General features: G+C 50.4%; 1 protein-coding gene across 3 annotated transcripts in view; it reads right to left on the bottom strand.

The window, feature by feature from the left end:
* Positions 1 to 412: 412 nt before the first annotated feature.
* Positions 413 to 17100, bottom strand: part of PHF20L1 (PHD finger protein 20 like 1) — a 110219-nt gene continuing 93531 nt past the window's right edge. For all 3 annotated transcript variants that reach the window (XM_066578776.1, XM_066578775.1, XM_066578777.1), the window contains 6 exons: positions 16332 to 16513; positions 14300 to 14399; positions 9744 to 9939; positions 6479 to 6764; positions 5363 to 5513; positions 413 to 3044 (listed from right to left, as the gene is read on the bottom strand). In XM_066578776.1, coding sequence (XP_066434873.1) covers positions 2902 to 3044; positions 5363 to 5513; positions 6479 to 6764; positions 9744 to 9939; positions 14300 to 14399; positions 16332 to 16513 — 1058 coding nt within the window. In that variant the 3' untranslated portion in view covers positions 413 to 2901. The remainder of the gene's footprint in view (positions 3045 to 5362; positions 5514 to 6478; positions 6765 to 9743; positions 9940 to 14299; positions 14400 to 16331; positions 16514 to 17100) is intronic.

Here is a 17100-nt window from a genome sequence, read left to right on the forward strand (position 1 = left end):
ACCAGCAGAATAGTGAGTGCAGCTCTGGAGTATAATACAGGATGTAACTCAGGATCAGTACAGGATCAGTAATGTATGTACACAGTGACTCTACCAGCAGAATAGTGAGTGCAGCTCTGGAGTATAATATATTTATAAATGGACTTCGCTTTTTATGTGGAATATATATAAAACTATAAAATAGTATTTAAAAGTGAATGTGTTTTTTTAGGTGCGTGACCTCAGATAACCTCTGCCAAGAAATCAATAAAGATAAATAAGCTTTATTGAAGAGGTATAAAATATATCGGTTCTATAATGCAGTTGGAGGAAGGTTCCTTTCATCTTTGTTGCGTTCTTTTAGTTTCCTATAGAACGACACAACATTGTGAGACGTCTCCCCATGAGGTTCTGCAATGACCAGCCTCCTCCGTTGCGGTTGTGTCCTCATACCCGCTGAGGTCATTTATTATCATGTACATAGGAGAAAAAAAATTACAGCCATCTTGAATTACACCGGGCAAAATAATATTTATATATGTTATATACATCTATTGTAAAACACTGCAAATAGAACAGTAAAACTGGATAAAACATCTTCAGTGAACCCAGAGCGCTGGAGGACCTCGGGGAGGGGTGCCAGCTGCCTGTAGTAGTCACAATTTTGGCACGGTTATTCCATCTGGTGCACACGCTTGTAAAAGAATGCTTAAAGCAGTATTGCAGTAATCACCCCGCCTACAAATAATGGCGGAGGGGGAGGGGTTTGTCAGGCTCTAAAACTCCTGAATGGTACAGGCATATATTTAGGAGGTGGAGCTTAAATATATGGGTGGAGCTTGAGAGATGGTTTCTATTGCAAAGTTCTACCTCCTAGCGATGGGCATAACTTTCCAGGCCCCCCTCCTCCTCCTATAGTAGTTGTTACATGCACTCTACCACTGGAAGGCGCTCTGCTAAGACGTTCCACTTTAGAATAACTTTGTTAAAGGGGGTTTTCCTACTGTGACAAAGGGGATAAATATCTGAATGCTGGTGGTTCGACCTCTGGGGACTCCAGTGATGCTACGATCTGTTTACCCCGCATCCTTCATATAAACGTAGCAGCGGGGCACAAGCATGACCACCACCCCATGTACTCCTATGATACAAAGGAAGACTACAGAGTGCAACCATCTCCCTCCGTCCAATAGAAGTGAATGGGGAAGAGTGATGGTGTCACATTCACCCCGACGCTTCCTTCTCATAGAGGATTTGGAGCGCACAGATCTCAGCATCAGATCGTGGGTCATCAGGCGATTATCTGCTATCCAGTGGATAGAGTATAAATATCATTAGCGGGAAACCCCTTTAAATAGGATAGGATAGGCAGGCAATACTAGATCACCTTGGCTCATCGTCTGAGACCCCCGCCAATCAGCTGTGCACAGGGAAGGCACACTTGTGCACAGAGCTGATTTCTCCAGGAAGCAGACAGCTACATTCTTACAGCGGTGGCCAGGCTCGGTATTGCAGGCAACGTTCCCATTTATTACACTGCTGTAAGAATGGAGCTGTCTGTTTCCTGCATAAATCAGCTCAGCACGCAAGCACAAAAGCCTTATAGACAACTGACTGGTGGGAGACCTGAGTAATGGATCCCCAACAATTAGCTATTCCTGAGGATAGGCCACCAACCGTTAAAACTGGGCAACCCCTTTAAATGTTGCAAGGTGCTTTTTCATTAAAGGGGTATTCAGGGACTCAATTATGTTTTCTATTGATGACCTACAGGTAATAAATAGTTGATTGATGACTGCTGATCAACTGATTGCCGGGCTCACTGTGGTCAATACAGGAAGCAGGAAGCGATGACCATAGTGCAGTGGCCTGGGTTGGTGTTGCATTGTATGCGGCAGGAGCTGCGCTGCAGCACCAACCGGGGACACTTGGCTATGGTCAGTACATTCTGCTTCATATGCTAACCACAATGACAGTGGCCCCAGGAATCAGCTGATCGGCATCCGAGTGGTGGGTCCCTACTGGTCATCAGTAGAAAAAAAAAGTCCTGGAATACCCCTTTAATTTTAGGGCGTGTAACCCTTTAAGAACATGTAAGTAGCAAACAATAAATATGTACAAGGATACTTACTGAGCTTACAAAGGGGATAAAATCTGCAACTACCATGTGAGACGAAGGGATAGCAGAGGCGATTTATGCATAAAAGTGGTTAAAAAGTGACCCCTCGGTGCCCCGGTAGCTCCCTATACTTCTACGTCACGTTCTTATATAATCAGTCTGCCCTCGTCATAGAAATCAGTTTAGCATACAGACTTTTCTGTTGAGTTTAGGCTTATATACAGCAGTAATTAGAGCGAGCAAATCTGCAGTGTAAAGCATGGTGGAAAAACAAAGGGAGGGAGCGGCACTTTAAAAGTCTCTGGCAAAAACCTAAATCAAACTTTAGCGTTTAGTTTAAAAAGTTTACAAAGACTAAAGAAAATGAATGGTGGGAATGACACAAGAGTATAATGGGCTGCGGTACTACTTAAAGAGAACATGTTCTAGGTCTGCACAGCGATACGAGGAGGGGCTGCAATACTGCTTTAAGCCGAAAGGAACACAAACTCAGTACGGAAGAAATGAAAAAAAGCTGGTGTTGCTCTGAGGACATTGAGAATGAGGATGTAATACCAGCGCCGCTCCAGTAGAGGGGGCACATCTTACTCCTTATTGTGTCCATATCCGAGGAGTGAAGAGCTTCGCCCGTGTCTGGTGGGCCGGCTCCGCTTTATAATCCTTGTAAAGGATTAATACTAAATAATAATATAATATATATAACTTTATTTATAACGTCAATAAAATCTGTACAAACTTTGTATCCTAAGTAAGAAAATAGTTCAACCCGCAGCGGCAGCCACATCCCTCCGGCTTCGCTTTCGTCATACGGAGCAGAGCGTGGCGATTTGCTGAACTTTGCCCATGTCTATTAAAAGCTGTTTGATGCGTTTCTTTAACTGCGGCAGCCGCGTCAGGGGGTCCGGGGGCTCCAGCTCTCCAGTGAAATCCAGCCAACTCTCCAAGACTGGAAGGAAAGGACAGAGGGTTAGAGCCAGGGAAGGGTAGGGATCAGGGGCGCCTCTCCCCGAGGTAACGCCAGTCTGCAGGACCTCAGAGGGGGCACCACCACAATAAAGATCAGCTACGAGCAGGCCGTTGGCATCAGTCTGTGACCCCTGACCTCTCCCCGAGGTAACGCCAGTCTGCAGGACCTCACCTCAGAGGGGTCGCCACCCCATTAACCCCTTAATGACGCGGCCATTTTTCTATTTCCATTTTTGTTTTTCCCTCCCCCCCTTTAAAAAAATCATAACTCCTTTATTTATCCATCGATGTCGCTGTATGTGGGCTTGTTTTTTGCGGGACGAGTTGTATTTTTCAATGGTGCTATTTAAAGTACCATATAATGTACTGAAAAACTTTAAAAAAATTCTAAGTGGAGTAAAATGGGGAAAAAAACGACATTTCGCCATCTTTTAGTGCGTCTTGTTTTTACGGCGCACAAACGGCAACAAAAGCGACATGATAATTTTATTCTATGGGTCGGTACGATTACTGCGATACCAAACTTGTAGAGGTTTTTTTTCACTATACTCCTCTTTTTTTTTTTCAGAGACATTAAATTTTTTTCAATTATTTTCTGCTGTCATTTTGTGCGCGATAACTTTTTTATTTTTGCGTCGACGTAGTTGAGCAAGGGCTCATTTTTTGCGGGATGTCCTGTAGTTTCTGATATTACCATTTTGGAGTACATACAACTTTTTGATCGCTTTTTGTTGCATTTTTTCTGGGAGACAGGGTAACTAAAAAAGTGCATTTCTGGCGTTCTTTATTTTTTTTTTCGGACGACGTTCACCGTGCGGGAAAAATAATGCGCTACTTTGATAGTTCGGACGTTTACGGATGCGGCGATACCAAATACATATTTTTAATTTATTATTTAGATTTTTTAATAATAGATATGACAAAAGGGGGGTGATTTAAACTTTTACAACTTTTTTTTTTTTTTTTCAATTAAAAAAAACTTTATTGATTGTTCTTTTTACATTACTTTGAAGTCCCCCTGGGGGACTTTAAGATGCGATGCTTTGATCGCTCCTGCAGTATGACGTAATGCTATAGCATTACGTCATACTGCTTTTTGACAGGCAGTCTATCAAGCCACCCTGTGTGGATGGCTTCATAGGCAGTCTGTTAAGGCAGCCCTGGGGCCTTTCATTAGGCCCCCGGCTGCCATGACACCTGCACGGCTCCCCCGATCTCACCGCGGGGGGGCCGTGCGGGACCCCCGAACATCGTTCGGGGGATTTAAATGCCGCTGTCAGAATTGACAGCGGCATTTAAATGGTTAATAGCCGCGATCGGCCGCGCGGCCGCTCGCGGCTATTGCCCGCGGGTGTCAGCTGTTATAAACAGCTGACACCCACACTGTATGAAGAGAGGTTGCATCGCAACCTCTTTTCATACATACCCCGGTACCGGTACGTCCTTGGTCGTGAAGGGGTTAAAGATCAGCTACGAGCAGGCCGTTGGCATCAGTCTGTGACCCCTGACCTCTCCCCCTCTTGCCAACTCCAGATCCCATTTTTGGCCATCCTGCCGCAACTGTCCAGCTACCGAATCTACATCACGCACTGCTTTCTGACTGGCCAGCGCTGATCATGTGAAAAGTAGTGGCCAATGAGTAAGCAGATAAAGTGCTGTGCTGGTCTAACACAACTGCTGACCAAAAATGGAACCCAGAACCGGTGGATTAAAGGGACGTCGGCGCAGAAGACTAACAGCAGGTAATATAACCGCCCCCTGTCCCGGGACCAGAGAGGCGCTTTAAGGACAAAGCTACATACTGGAGTGCAGTCAACATTGATCCCATGATCTCTACCACCTCAAGTGACACTGCTGCAAAATAACCAATTTTAATCATCTTCCATTATGTGTGCCCCCCCCCCCCCCCCCCCCCCCCGTCCCTTTTTTTTTATACTTGCAAGGATTCGATACAGTTTGGGGACATTGCTACCAATTATAGAGAAGAGCCCCCAAGTCAGTCGCGGAGCGGCTACAAAACGTGTGTCTATTGATGAAGCATCTGATATGTCTGCAAACTACACAGCAGCTCTTTGATTTCAATGTAATGCTTAATTTCTCCTGTGGGGGCACTGCAGGCAAATTGGTGTAAGTTCCTCTTGCAGTTGGAAGTGTAAGAAACAAGAACCCGCCGAGGGTCCCTCCTAATAAAAAGGAATTGTTCAAAGTAAGCAACGCGCCCCTCCACCGCCGGGATGGTACGAAGCAGCGGTCAGTGCGTGAGAGAGCAGTACGAGAGGCCGGATGTGCGAGACGTACCGTCTACCTCCTTCTCTATGAGGTCCATGCGGCTGGTGACTTCATTCTGCACGCTCTCTATGTGGGTGAGCAGGTTGAGCTGCCACTGGAGGCGGCTGTCCGGCGGCTCCTCCGTCACCTTCTTGTCGTTACACACTTCTGCCGATACGGCCTGAAAGAGAGGGGTTCATTATCGGTAATGGATGAGACATGGCGGCTCCGGAGAGAGCGCCATAACTGCTGATCTAGAGAACACAATCTGGAGCTGTCTAATGTGTCGGCTGCTGTGCTTCACCCCGGGGTCTTCCTCTAATCCAGGAGGTTGAGATTGGAGGTGCTGTTGGGTGAGGCCCTCGTACCGCTGCGATCGCCACCGATTAGGTGTTATTTCAGTCTTTTATTTCTAGGTTACACCCACTACTCTATGTGTTACCTGGGGGAATAGAGGCGACAGGCAGCGCACAAGAGGAGGGGGGGGGTCGAAACGGCCAGAGGCAGCGCACAGGAGGAGGGGGGGGTCGAAACGGCCAGAGGCAGCGCACAAGAGGAGGGGGGGGGGGGGTCGAAACGGCCAGAGGCAGCGCACAAGAGGGGAGACGCGAGACAGCCAGAGGCAGCGCACAAGAGGGGAGACGCGAGACAGCCAGAGGCAGCGCACAAGAGGGGAGACGCGAGACAGCCAGAGGCAGCGCACAAGAGGGGAGACGCGAGACGGCCAGAGGCAGCGCACAAGAGGGGAGACGCGAGACGGCCAGAGGCAGCGCACAAGGAGGGGGAGCCAGACGGCCAGAGGCAGCACACAAGAGGGGAGACGCGAGACGGCCCGAGGCAGCGCACAAGAGGGGGGGGGGGTATGGAGAGACAGCCAGAGGCAGCGCACAAGAGGGGGGGGGTATGGCGAGCCAGCCAGAGGCAGCGCACAAGAGGGGGGGGGGGTATGGCGAGACAGCCAGAGGCAGCGCACAAGAGGGGGGGGGGGTGGCAAGACAGCCAGAGGCAGCGAACAAGGGGGGGGAGCAAGAAGGACAGAGGCAGCGCACAAGAAGGGTGGGGGTGGGGTTAGGTGAGGCAGCCGGAGGCAGTGCAAGAGAGGGAACAGATTTCTTCTCCCCACCCAGGGCTGTTGCCGGGTCTCACCTGCTCCGTCCTCCTCTCTATGAGCACGTGCTCCGATAACCTTCTCTTCGCTGCCGTCTGAATGTTACTTTTGTGACCATCCAATATTACACCTTTATTGTCCTCGGACTTTCCAGTGTCGTTTGGCGTTTTGTTCTCCCCGCCCGAGCTCTGGGGCTTCTGGTAGCTGTGCTCGCTCACTATATACGTGTCATCCGTCTTGTCCAGCTTGTCTGTTGGCCCTTTGTGGTTCTGTAATACTTTTCCTTGCCGGGACCACAGGCGGAGGTCAGGGTGGTCTCTGTTCCTGCAAATGAGATTATGTGATAAACAAGTTCATTGGATAATACATTCCTCATCCTCATCATCCTCATCATCCTCATCCTCATCCTCATCATCCTCATCCTCATCATCCTCATCATCGATATCATCCCAGTAACTTTGTGTTCCGCTGGCATCTTGCCGTGGCTCCCATCAAGCAGAAGGCTGTCACATAGAGGGGTCTTCGCTGAGACCAGGGAGCTGATGCCAACTTTCGGCAGGTCTCTGGAGTCAGACCCGCGGTGGTTAGTTGATTGCGGCCATCACACTCACATTAACCCTTTCATATTAAATAAGAGCTGGGGAGCGTGCAGGCGGCAAGGAAACTCGATTGGAAAGGGTTAAAACTCCTATCTCCCACTGACGTCTATGGAATTACGTCTAGCAAAGCCTCCAGGTGTCTCTTTTAGGCCGGCTTCACACAGGCGAGAAAATCGCCCAAGATTTGTGTGTTGGCGAGACGCAGAAATGTAATCCCCATCCTTCTGAATCCCTATCACAGAGGTGACTAATATAATAAGCTTTATTATTTATTAAAATGAATTCCCCACTAGGGCACAACAAATAACACAAATGGCATGTGTGGCAGATTAGATAAGCGGCACCTCCAATTACTTTAGGACAAACATAAGTCAGTCGTGTCTAGTTCCCGACTCCACCGCTTAGAACTGTGCGCCAATTAATCCCTGTATTTAACACGTATCGCGTGATTTCATTGGTTGGGGATCTCAGGTTTATACCTTTGTGTTTACATAACCTTCTGATACCGTTCTCAGAAGGAAAGATTGATGTATTGAATATGAGGATCCCTTCAGAGGGCAGAGGTTACCTATCTGCCTGCCATCACTTGAATATTATTAACTTGGTGGGTCTTACGTAATAAAGCGTTGGAACCACAAGGTTCGATTACACAGAATGTGTTATGTGGTTAAACTCCTCCCATTAGATCCGTTCAGGTATTTCGTTAAAGAGGGGACTTGATCTGCAATTTTGCGGCGTCCTTACTCCGACCGTCGGATCTATATTGGTATAGCTATATCGCTATCAGCTGCTGGTTGATAATAGTGCCTGTTGGTACGGAGCTTATATTGCTTATTACTCAGACTCTGGTATAGCTATATCACTATCAGCTGCTGGGCTGCTGGTTAGTGATGGTGCTCATTAGTACAGCTCAATAGTGGACTTAGTTTTATATTGCTTATTACTGCACTGTCAATAGTCCTAGACTCGAAGGCGGCGCGTTTCACCCCTACATTGAGTGGATCCTCAGGAGTATTTCAGTGCTTAGAATTGATTTGTTAGGAGTTGCATAGGCAACGTTCAATCCCTTGTATGCCAGGATAGTGTCTGTCCTAAACAAAGGGGCGACCAAAGACTTAGATTAATCAGAGACCCAGAAGCGTGCCATGATGTTATATTGGTCTTTTTGGGTGACCCGACCTGAAAGACTAGGTAGATCTGACTGATTCTACAGTCACTCAGCCCTCCTGGATCTGTCTGGATAATGGTTAGATCAGAGAGCCTAGCCAGTGCTGAGCTACTCCTTCAGTATGACAGATCCCATCTGGGCTATGGACACCATTTTTTTAAATTTTGCTTTAACCATCTAGCATTCAATGATTCCCTGCGCGGCACCGCGATGCGGGTAACATGTTCCTACTTTGTGCGCACCCTCGCATCGCACCTCCCATTGTTTACAACAGGGCAGCAGCATCGCACCGCCGCAATGCGAGATCTCTTATTGAAAACCAGGATCGCTCCTTCCCCGAAATGATGTGAGGCTGTATTGACATAAAACCGCCTGGCATCTGCGGGGAATTCACGTATTGCGCTCGCCCGCGTGACATTAGCATAACTCTATCAGGATGCAATTTCGCCGTGTTTGGGGTGTCTTTGTTTTACACCCCCTTATTCTGGGGGCCTCGGATCTGCAGGGACCGGTAGATTCTATCCGTATCATATTGGAGTACATGCGGCTTTCGCCATGTGAGATAAATAATGCAGATTTGATTGACCGGAGTTATACGGACACGGTGATGGCAAATATCTCTTGGTTTTGATGTTATTATAAATACCGGTAAGGACGGGAGACGAGGGGTTAACTTTTAATATTCTTTTATTACTGTAAAAAAAAAAATAAAGATCACAATTAATTTACCTTTTTTTGTCTCTATGGGGGACTTGAACTTGTGATAATTTGAGCACTTTTACAGTCTAATGCAATACCATGGTACTGCATTACACTGTATTCTTACAGCCAGTCTAGCAAGACATGGCACAGGAATACCTTCAAAACAACACCTCACAATCTCATCAAGAGGAGGCTGTTCGGGACCCCTAAACACAGACTGCGGCATTTACAGGGTTAACAGCCTCAATCAGCATGAGCGGAGGGATGTCAGCTGTCAAAGGCAGCCGGCACCCGCTGTGTATGAAGCAGAATTGGCTCCCAATCCCACCCACACAGAGGGCATACAGAGACCTGGCAGAGGCGGCACAAGGTGGTGACAGGCACACTGATTACAAGGATAGGTCTGCTGTCTATTTCTGCAGTAGTTTGGGAGAAACTTGCATTTTATTAGTAGCAGCCAGCCACAGAGGACTGCAGGAAGTAGTCCTCCATACGCATGAGCTGCAGGTTAGCTCCACCCACCGACTGACTGCTACCTGCCTGTTATTGTACATGGAGAGATAGCGGTCTGCGTCTGGAGGACGGGGTGGCATCGCACCACGTGGTAGGTGCAGCTCATGAATAGGTAGGTCTGTGTCTGGCTGCTACTACTGCCCAAATACACACAGCAGACCGATCACTGCAATCAGTGTGACTGTCACCACCTCGTACTGCCCTCTGAGACAGAGCCCTGGCAAGCCCCGACCACCGCATTCAGCTGCCCCGGGCAGTGGGGCAGGAAGAGAGACGGGTGAGGTTATTTATGACAACGGCCCTTTAAATGCCATCACTTACTTCAAAATCCCAAATTTTAGCTGCAGTCCATGCAGGATCTCGGTGACGCCGTAGGCATCGGCTAGGAGGTGGTGCGTGGAGACAATCTTCTTGGTGTTAAGGTAGGAGTAGTTCTCGTTTATAAATGAGAGGCCGCACATGTGACCGTTATTAAACCAGTCGCGGTCGTACTTGTATTTGGCGCTCCATCGCTGACCTGTGAAATTAGGGGCAAGGAAACAGAGATCATACAATAGCTGCGGATTAAGATGGAGCACAAGAAGGGCACCGGAGGGGGAAAAGGGGCATCGGAGCGGGGAAAGGGGCATCAGAGGGGGCACCAAAGAGCGGAAAGGGGCATCGGAGAGGGGCAAAGGGGCACCAGATATTCAGGCCACTCTCACACATCCAGTCACAAAACTCCGTGTCTGAAATCGCAGCCTTTTACTGCGATCGTTGGTGGCGTTTTTGAACACTCTACAGTGTTTGACCGCACTTTTTAACGCACCTCATCACCCATCATCATGATGGGGTGCATTAAAATTCGGTCAAACTCTGTAACAAGCTCTAAAACACACAGAAATAGAGTAGATGGCGCTCAAAAATTACGTTCGAGGATTACTCAGCAGGGCCCCATTAAAATCAATGGAAGCGGTGTACCGCAATTAGCGCAGTTTTTCAAACGCCACGCTAATCGCGGTAAAAAGCGGGCTGTGTGAGAGCGGCCTCAAGGAGCATTCCCGTCTCAGCAAGTAGTTCCTGATCCACAGGTTTGGGGATAACGTGCTGATTGGTGGCGGTTCTACCGCTGGTATCCGCACCGATCCTGAAATATCGTCCCTGGCCCATCCTGAAGGTTTGACAGCGCTGACCACATGTGTAAAGCACTGCTCCAATGGCTTCAATGAGTTATCACACTTGGATGATGAGGGTCCATAGCGCCGATCTAGAATGACCAGGACTGAGAGCCTTGCTCCATTCAGTATAGATGTCGGAGGAGGTACTGTTGCCTATCTGTTGCACCCACGAGTGCCACGGACGACCAGGGGGCCTCCGCCAACCGGCAGGGGATCATCTCTCGATTTTCCTAGCATTTGCTGCGGTTAGAGCACCGTGGGCCGGACAGCTTCTGACAAACGTGCAACGTGACCAAAAAGTGCGAGTCGTCTCCTCGTTATTGCTTCTGTGATTGACTCAGGCCCCGTGTGAGCCTGGATCTGATGAAGGCGAACCAACGGACACGGAGAGCCTGGCGCTGGCATCACATGTGGAAGGACTCCTGGCGATCCGTGGTGTGCCACAGCAAGGTCCAGGTCTCCGGGCCGTACAATAATATTGGCATAACGCAGGTCTGGTAGAACCTTAGTCCGGAGCGTTATGTTCTGTAACCTCATTGCTATTCTCCGCAGGATGTCCGAAGTGCCCTCCCATCTGTGTGCATGAACTCACTGACCGCGTCGTCTCTCTGCCCGCTTACGTCTAGGTCCGGAGGGACCGCGCCGGCTCCTAGATTCTGCAGCTTGTTTTTGCCATGGGACCACTGCGAATAGCCCAGTCCAAGCGCTCGGCAATGTCTGGTGGTCCAATTGAAGTGAATGGAGTGGTCAAACCTTAGGGGCCCACCGGGGATGACATCTGAGGATCAGTGGGGTTTCCAGCAGTCGGACCCCCTGCCTCTATCCTGTGGAGAGGGAGTCTTTCGGCCTCATGTCCACGGGGAAAATCAGGCCCACTACGGATTCTACATGGAGAATCTGCAGCGGGTCCCTCCTGCCCCGCGGACATGAGCGCTGAAAATAAGAATTTAAAAGAATTTACCCATCCGGAACGGTTCGGGAAAGCCTTCTCTTCCTCACGGCCGGATCTTCTTTCTTCGGCCGGCGGATGAATTCGTCACGCCGGCGGCACGTCGTCGACGTGCCGCGCGCATGCGCCGGGCACATCCGCCGAGCCGAAGCAAGAAAGATGCGGCCGTGAGGAAGAGAAGAGCTTCCCGGCCCGCTCCGGATGAGTAAATTCTTTTAAATTCCTATTTTAGGTCTCCCGCGGATCCGGACGGCTTCCATAGGCTTCAATAGAAGGCCGCGGGAGCCGTCCCCGCGGGAGACCCGCACGAAAATGGAGCATGGTCCAGATTTTTTCATGCTCCATTTTTTTTAAAAATCCCTTTTATTGACCATCCGCGGGTATTTATCTACCCCACGGGTGGTCAATGCATCCCTATGGGGTGCGGATCCGCGCGCGGGAGAAGAGTTAAAATCCGCTGCGGATTTTAATTCTTCTTTTGCCCGTGGACATGAGGCCTTACTCAGATGGGAATACCCCTTTAAGAAATCAAGATCAGAGCAGGAAATGCTACTTCAGGGTAACTTCACACGGCAGGTTTTTGCTGTGGAATTGGACGCTGAATCCGCGCCATTTCCATTTTACATTCCGTGGTAAATCCCCATCCCATTACTGTCACTGGGAATCCTCGCTGCCGTCCATCATTTCCACGTCGGAGGTTCTGCATGAGGATTGGCCCATTAAAAAGTTCTAAATCCCTATCCCTACACGGCAGAGCTGCGAATTTCTGCTACAGTCTTGGGGTGGAATCCACATTGCGCGCCGCCGTCTGATCATGCCCATCACTCACCTATACGCTCATTGCTCCACTGCCAACGCTCCGGGCGCCCCCTATAGTTTTACGTCCCTGGGGTGCGGATATAGCGTACATTTCTTAAGAACTGCAGCCAATCATCAGCCTCAGCGGTCTCATGCCACACACGCTAGCATCAATCCTGAGGCCAGTGATTGGCTGCAGAGGTCACATGACTGTCGGTATGTCGCCACTGCAGGTAAATAAAAGCCGGAGGGAGCCAGCAGTTTGTTGGCGCCGCAGCGGTGAAGGACTTTTTGATTTAATTAAATTTTCTGTTTTTACTTAATTTTTTAAAGTCGCAGACAACCCCTTTAAAACCTGACATAATCCCTTTAAAGCGACTCTCTTGGTCCTGGGAACCAAAGGGAGTAAAGTTAGCTGCCGACCTCCAGCGGATCCGCCCGTTCTGCCAAGTTAGTCAGAGATCTCCTCTCAACTACTCCATCCACATTGTTCAAGGTAGTCTGAAACACTACATGCTGCTTTCGGATTGGACAGCGCTGCTCATGTGAGCAGCACTGGCCAATCAGAGAACAGGTATAGGCAATCAGTAGTCTAAGACATTACCAATGAACGGTGGATATTAGAAGTCAGAGAAATGCTGTGGCCATCTTGGAAGACAGAAGAGGGGCCCTCAAACTGGCAAGTGATATTACTCTGCCTCTGGTCCTCAGCAAATTCGGTCCTGGAACCGGAGGGTCGCTTTAAATATTACATCAAGAGAATCACAGGGGCGCGATAACAAGTATGTTACAGCCATGTCCACATACAGTAAGGTCATACTGACTTCTTGGAAATCCCATTTAAAGGGCCAGTCCACTTTAACACTCTCTTTTTGAAAGCTTCCTCAACTATACAGCGAACAGTGGTAATCTCTGAATGCGCAAGTGTTCACTTCCCCTGCAGCGCCACCACAGGTGAGATGAAGCATTACACAGTGGTTGCCGAATACAAGGGTGTGACCACTCTCCAGTCTGGCTGACACACAAGGGTCCTTGGACTCCCATCTATTAACCTAGAATTGCTAATAGGTTATTTGACACCCCTTATATCTATTTTATGATAATCCAGTGATGACGACTAAAGCAGACAGTAATTCAATGTGTAGGGCAGGGGGCGTCATTTCCACTTCTTTCCCTTGAAGGGCTTATGCCATGAAATTAGTTGCCCAGTCAAGCTATTAATGGTATCAATAGTACATCAATGGGAGTCTGACACTGGCCAGCGGTTTGGAGAGCCAATGTGATCGTGCACTGAGCTAATACATGCAGGAAGCAGACAGCTCCATTCCCAATGCAGTGGCCAGGCTTGGTATTACAGGCAAAGTTCCTATTCACTTCAATGCTGGTAATACCAAGCCTGGCCACTGCGGTGAGAACGGAGCTGTCCGATTTCCACAGCTCTGTGCATGAGCACACCGGCCCAACGAACAGCTGATCAGCAGAGGTCCTGGGCAACTGATCTAATATTGAGGCCAATAGTTAATAACTGGACAATCCCTTTATAAGGGAACCGGTCAGCAATTCTGAACAAACCGGGTGAAGACGCCTGGAGGCCACTTGTTCCCGTCTTGTGATGCTGAAATCAGAATCCATACAAAGAGAGGGGGTTTTGATGTGGAAATATTGCGGATTTTGCTGCAGACTGTTCCACTACAGAAAATCTGCCGCATTTCTGCCACATGTCAACGAGCCCTTAAAGGGGTTTTTGGATACTACCAAGGATGGCTGCCTCCCCATGTAGAAGTGATCTCCTTGGTGCGCAGAACGGGGGACCCCTGTGCTCCTGATAAGTGGGGCTACCTGTGGACATGGGACACATGACTAGAGAGTCAGAAAACCCCCTTAGGTCAAAATCTGCAGCACAAACCATAACAAAATGTAAAACGAGCCCCGCGGCGAGCCTCCCCATCCCAGTGCTGCCTGATAATCCTCACCTGGCGGGTCGCTGCACACATAGCAGATATACTGCTCAGGAATACTGTCTTCCAGAAGTCCCATGCAAATGCTGTGCTGCCAACACAGACACTCCTCGCACTGCGAGACACAGAGGAAAAGCAGCCGTTATACAAGGAAACACTGCAACAAGCAAGAATAGAAGGCAGTCACTATTGTACATGACTCCCCACCGCGGGGGCCGGCACCGCCTCACATAGTGCTTGGCATACTTACCCGGCTCCTGGTTCCTGCAGGTCACCGCAGCAGACTCCTCTCTGCAGGCTGTGTGCATGCACTCCCATAGAGAACAGTGTGTGCGTGCGCAGCCTGCAGACAGACGTCAGCACAACATGGCGTCTGGAAACCATCCCTGCAAAGTCTGCATTCCAAAAGCCAAATAGCGCCCCTTCCCTTCTGAGCCCAAACAGCCGTTTACATCCACATATATCGAAAAACTGCAGAATCCGGGTAATAAATCCCAAGTCTGTCTCTGAACTCCGGCTGGGTTACAGAAAAAGGCTTTAAAATGGTAAATCTGTAAAAAATGGACCCGTTCTAATGTCAGATGCATTTTTCTTTAATTCCCGTGGAACATCTAAAGGGTTAATAAATTTCCTAAATGCCGCTGTGAATACTTTGAGGGGTGCAGTTCTACAGCGGGGGGATTCATGGGGGTTCTCGGATATACCGGCCCATAAAGTCCTTACAAGGATCAGCTTTGGTAATGTTCTAGTAAATGTGAAGAATTAATGTAAACGTCATTACTGAGTGGGTCCGAAAATAAGGAACATAAAGGGCCTGCGGGGATGTGAGGAACGGCTCTGGGGGGGCCGACTCTGTCTGGGGCCGCGGGGGCCGACTCTGTCTGGGGACGCGGGGGCCGACTCTGTCTGGGGACGCGGGGGCCGACTCTCTCCGGGGACGCGGGGGCCGACTCTCTCCGGGGACGCGGGGGCCGACTCTCTCCGGGGACGCGGGGGCCGACTCTCTCCGGGGACGCGGGGGCCGACTCTCTCCGGGGACGCGGGGGCCGACTCTCTCCGGGGACGCGGGGGGCCGACTCTCTCCGGGGACGCGGGGGCCGACTCTCTCCGGGGACGCGGGGGCCGACTCTCTCCGGGGACGCGGGGGCCGACTCTCTCCGGGGACGCGGGGGCCGACTCTCTCTGGGGACGCGGGGGCCGACTCTGTCTGGGGACGCGGGGGCCGACTCTCTCTGGGGACGCGGGGGCCGACTCTGTCCGGGGACGCGGGGGCCGACTCTGTCCGGGGACGCGGGGGCCGACTCTGTCCGGGGACGCGGGGGCCGACTCTGTCCGGGGCCGCGGGGGCCGACTCTGTCTGGGGCCGCGGGGGCCGACTCTGTCTGGGGCCGCGGGGGCCGACTCTGTCTGGGGCCGCGGGGGCCGACTCTGTCTGGGGCCGCGGGGGCCGACTCTGTCTGGGGCCGCGGGGGCCGACTCTGTCTGGGGCCGCGGGGGCCGACTCTGTCTGGGGCCGTGGGGGCCGACTCTGTCTGGGCCTACAAGGAGACATGCTCAAAGTTTGAAAACTTTTCTAACTTTTCAGTAAATTCAGATTTTTTTCTTAATAAAGACAACTTATTGATGAACGTTCCCTATGAAGTACAATATGTCACAAACTAATGCCAGAATCCAGAATCGTGTCGATGAGCAAAAGGAGTCAAAAGGTCAAATCACAGAAAGTGACAGATGTCAGATGGGATGAACAGGCCAAGTCCCTATGGGGGATCCCACACTGTCTGGGTCATGTTTGGCCCCTCCTGACCTCCAGTGATCTCATCCCGACCCGCCTGACCGCATCCCGCCGCGCCGATGGAAAAATGAAAAGTTATGGCTTTTGAAAAGTGGAGATGAAAATCCTAAAAGAAGGTTGAGTCGTTGGGACCAAAATAGTCCGTGTCACTAAGGGGTTAAATGCACCCACCTTGGTGCCGCCATAATGTGTATTCCTCAGCAGGACTCCTAATCTCTCCCCAGCCCCCCAACCACAGAAGCGCGGGGGACCCACCTGGATCATGAAGCCGTTCTCCTCGTCCATCTCGCACACACACCGCACGATCTCGCTGATGCCCTCCTCCTCATCTTGGGACTCCTCGAAGTTTGTGGAGTCGAACTCCTGAGTGTACTCGTCACCGCTGAGGATCAGGCTCTCCGTAGACGAGTCGTCCAGGAACTCCATGTCCGAGAGGTCTGACAACACAAGGGTGAAGGGGCCACAGTTACATCACGGCAACATGCATGTAACAGACGTGACAGACGGTGGAAACAGACGTCTGACTGCTGCCAAGGTTACGGAAGGTCCTGCGGAAGAGTCTAAGGAATGCCTATGGCCATTTTTAGGCTGCGTTCTTGCTGTCCGTTCCCCTACAACCTGCAACATGTGTGCCCACCGGCACCCGCGGACGGCCAGGAGTATTCCGTATACATTTACCTTTCTGTACTCCATGGGATAGCATCATTAACCCCTCCCCCGCTGTACTACATGGGGTACCATCATTAACCCCTCCCCCGCTGTACTACATGGGATACCATCATTAACCCCTCCCCCCCACTGTACTGCATGGGATACCATCATTAACCCCTCCCCCGCTGTACTCCATGGGATAGCATCATTAACCCCTCCCCCGCTGTACTACATGGGATACCATCATTACCCCCTCCCCTCACTATACTCTATGGGATACCATCATTAACCCCTCCCCCGCTGTACTCCATGGGATAGCATCATTAACCCCTCCCCCCGCTGTACTCCATGGGATACCATTATTAACCCCTCC

Source organism: Eleutherodactylus coqui, chromosome 9 (genome assembly GCF_035609145.1).
Source record: "Eleutherodactylus coqui strain aEleCoq1 chromosome 9, aEleCoq1.hap1, whole genome shotgun sequence".
Lineage (NCBI taxonomy): Eukaryota > Metazoa > Chordata > Amphibia > Anura > Eleutherodactylidae > Eleutherodactylus > Eleutherodactylus coqui.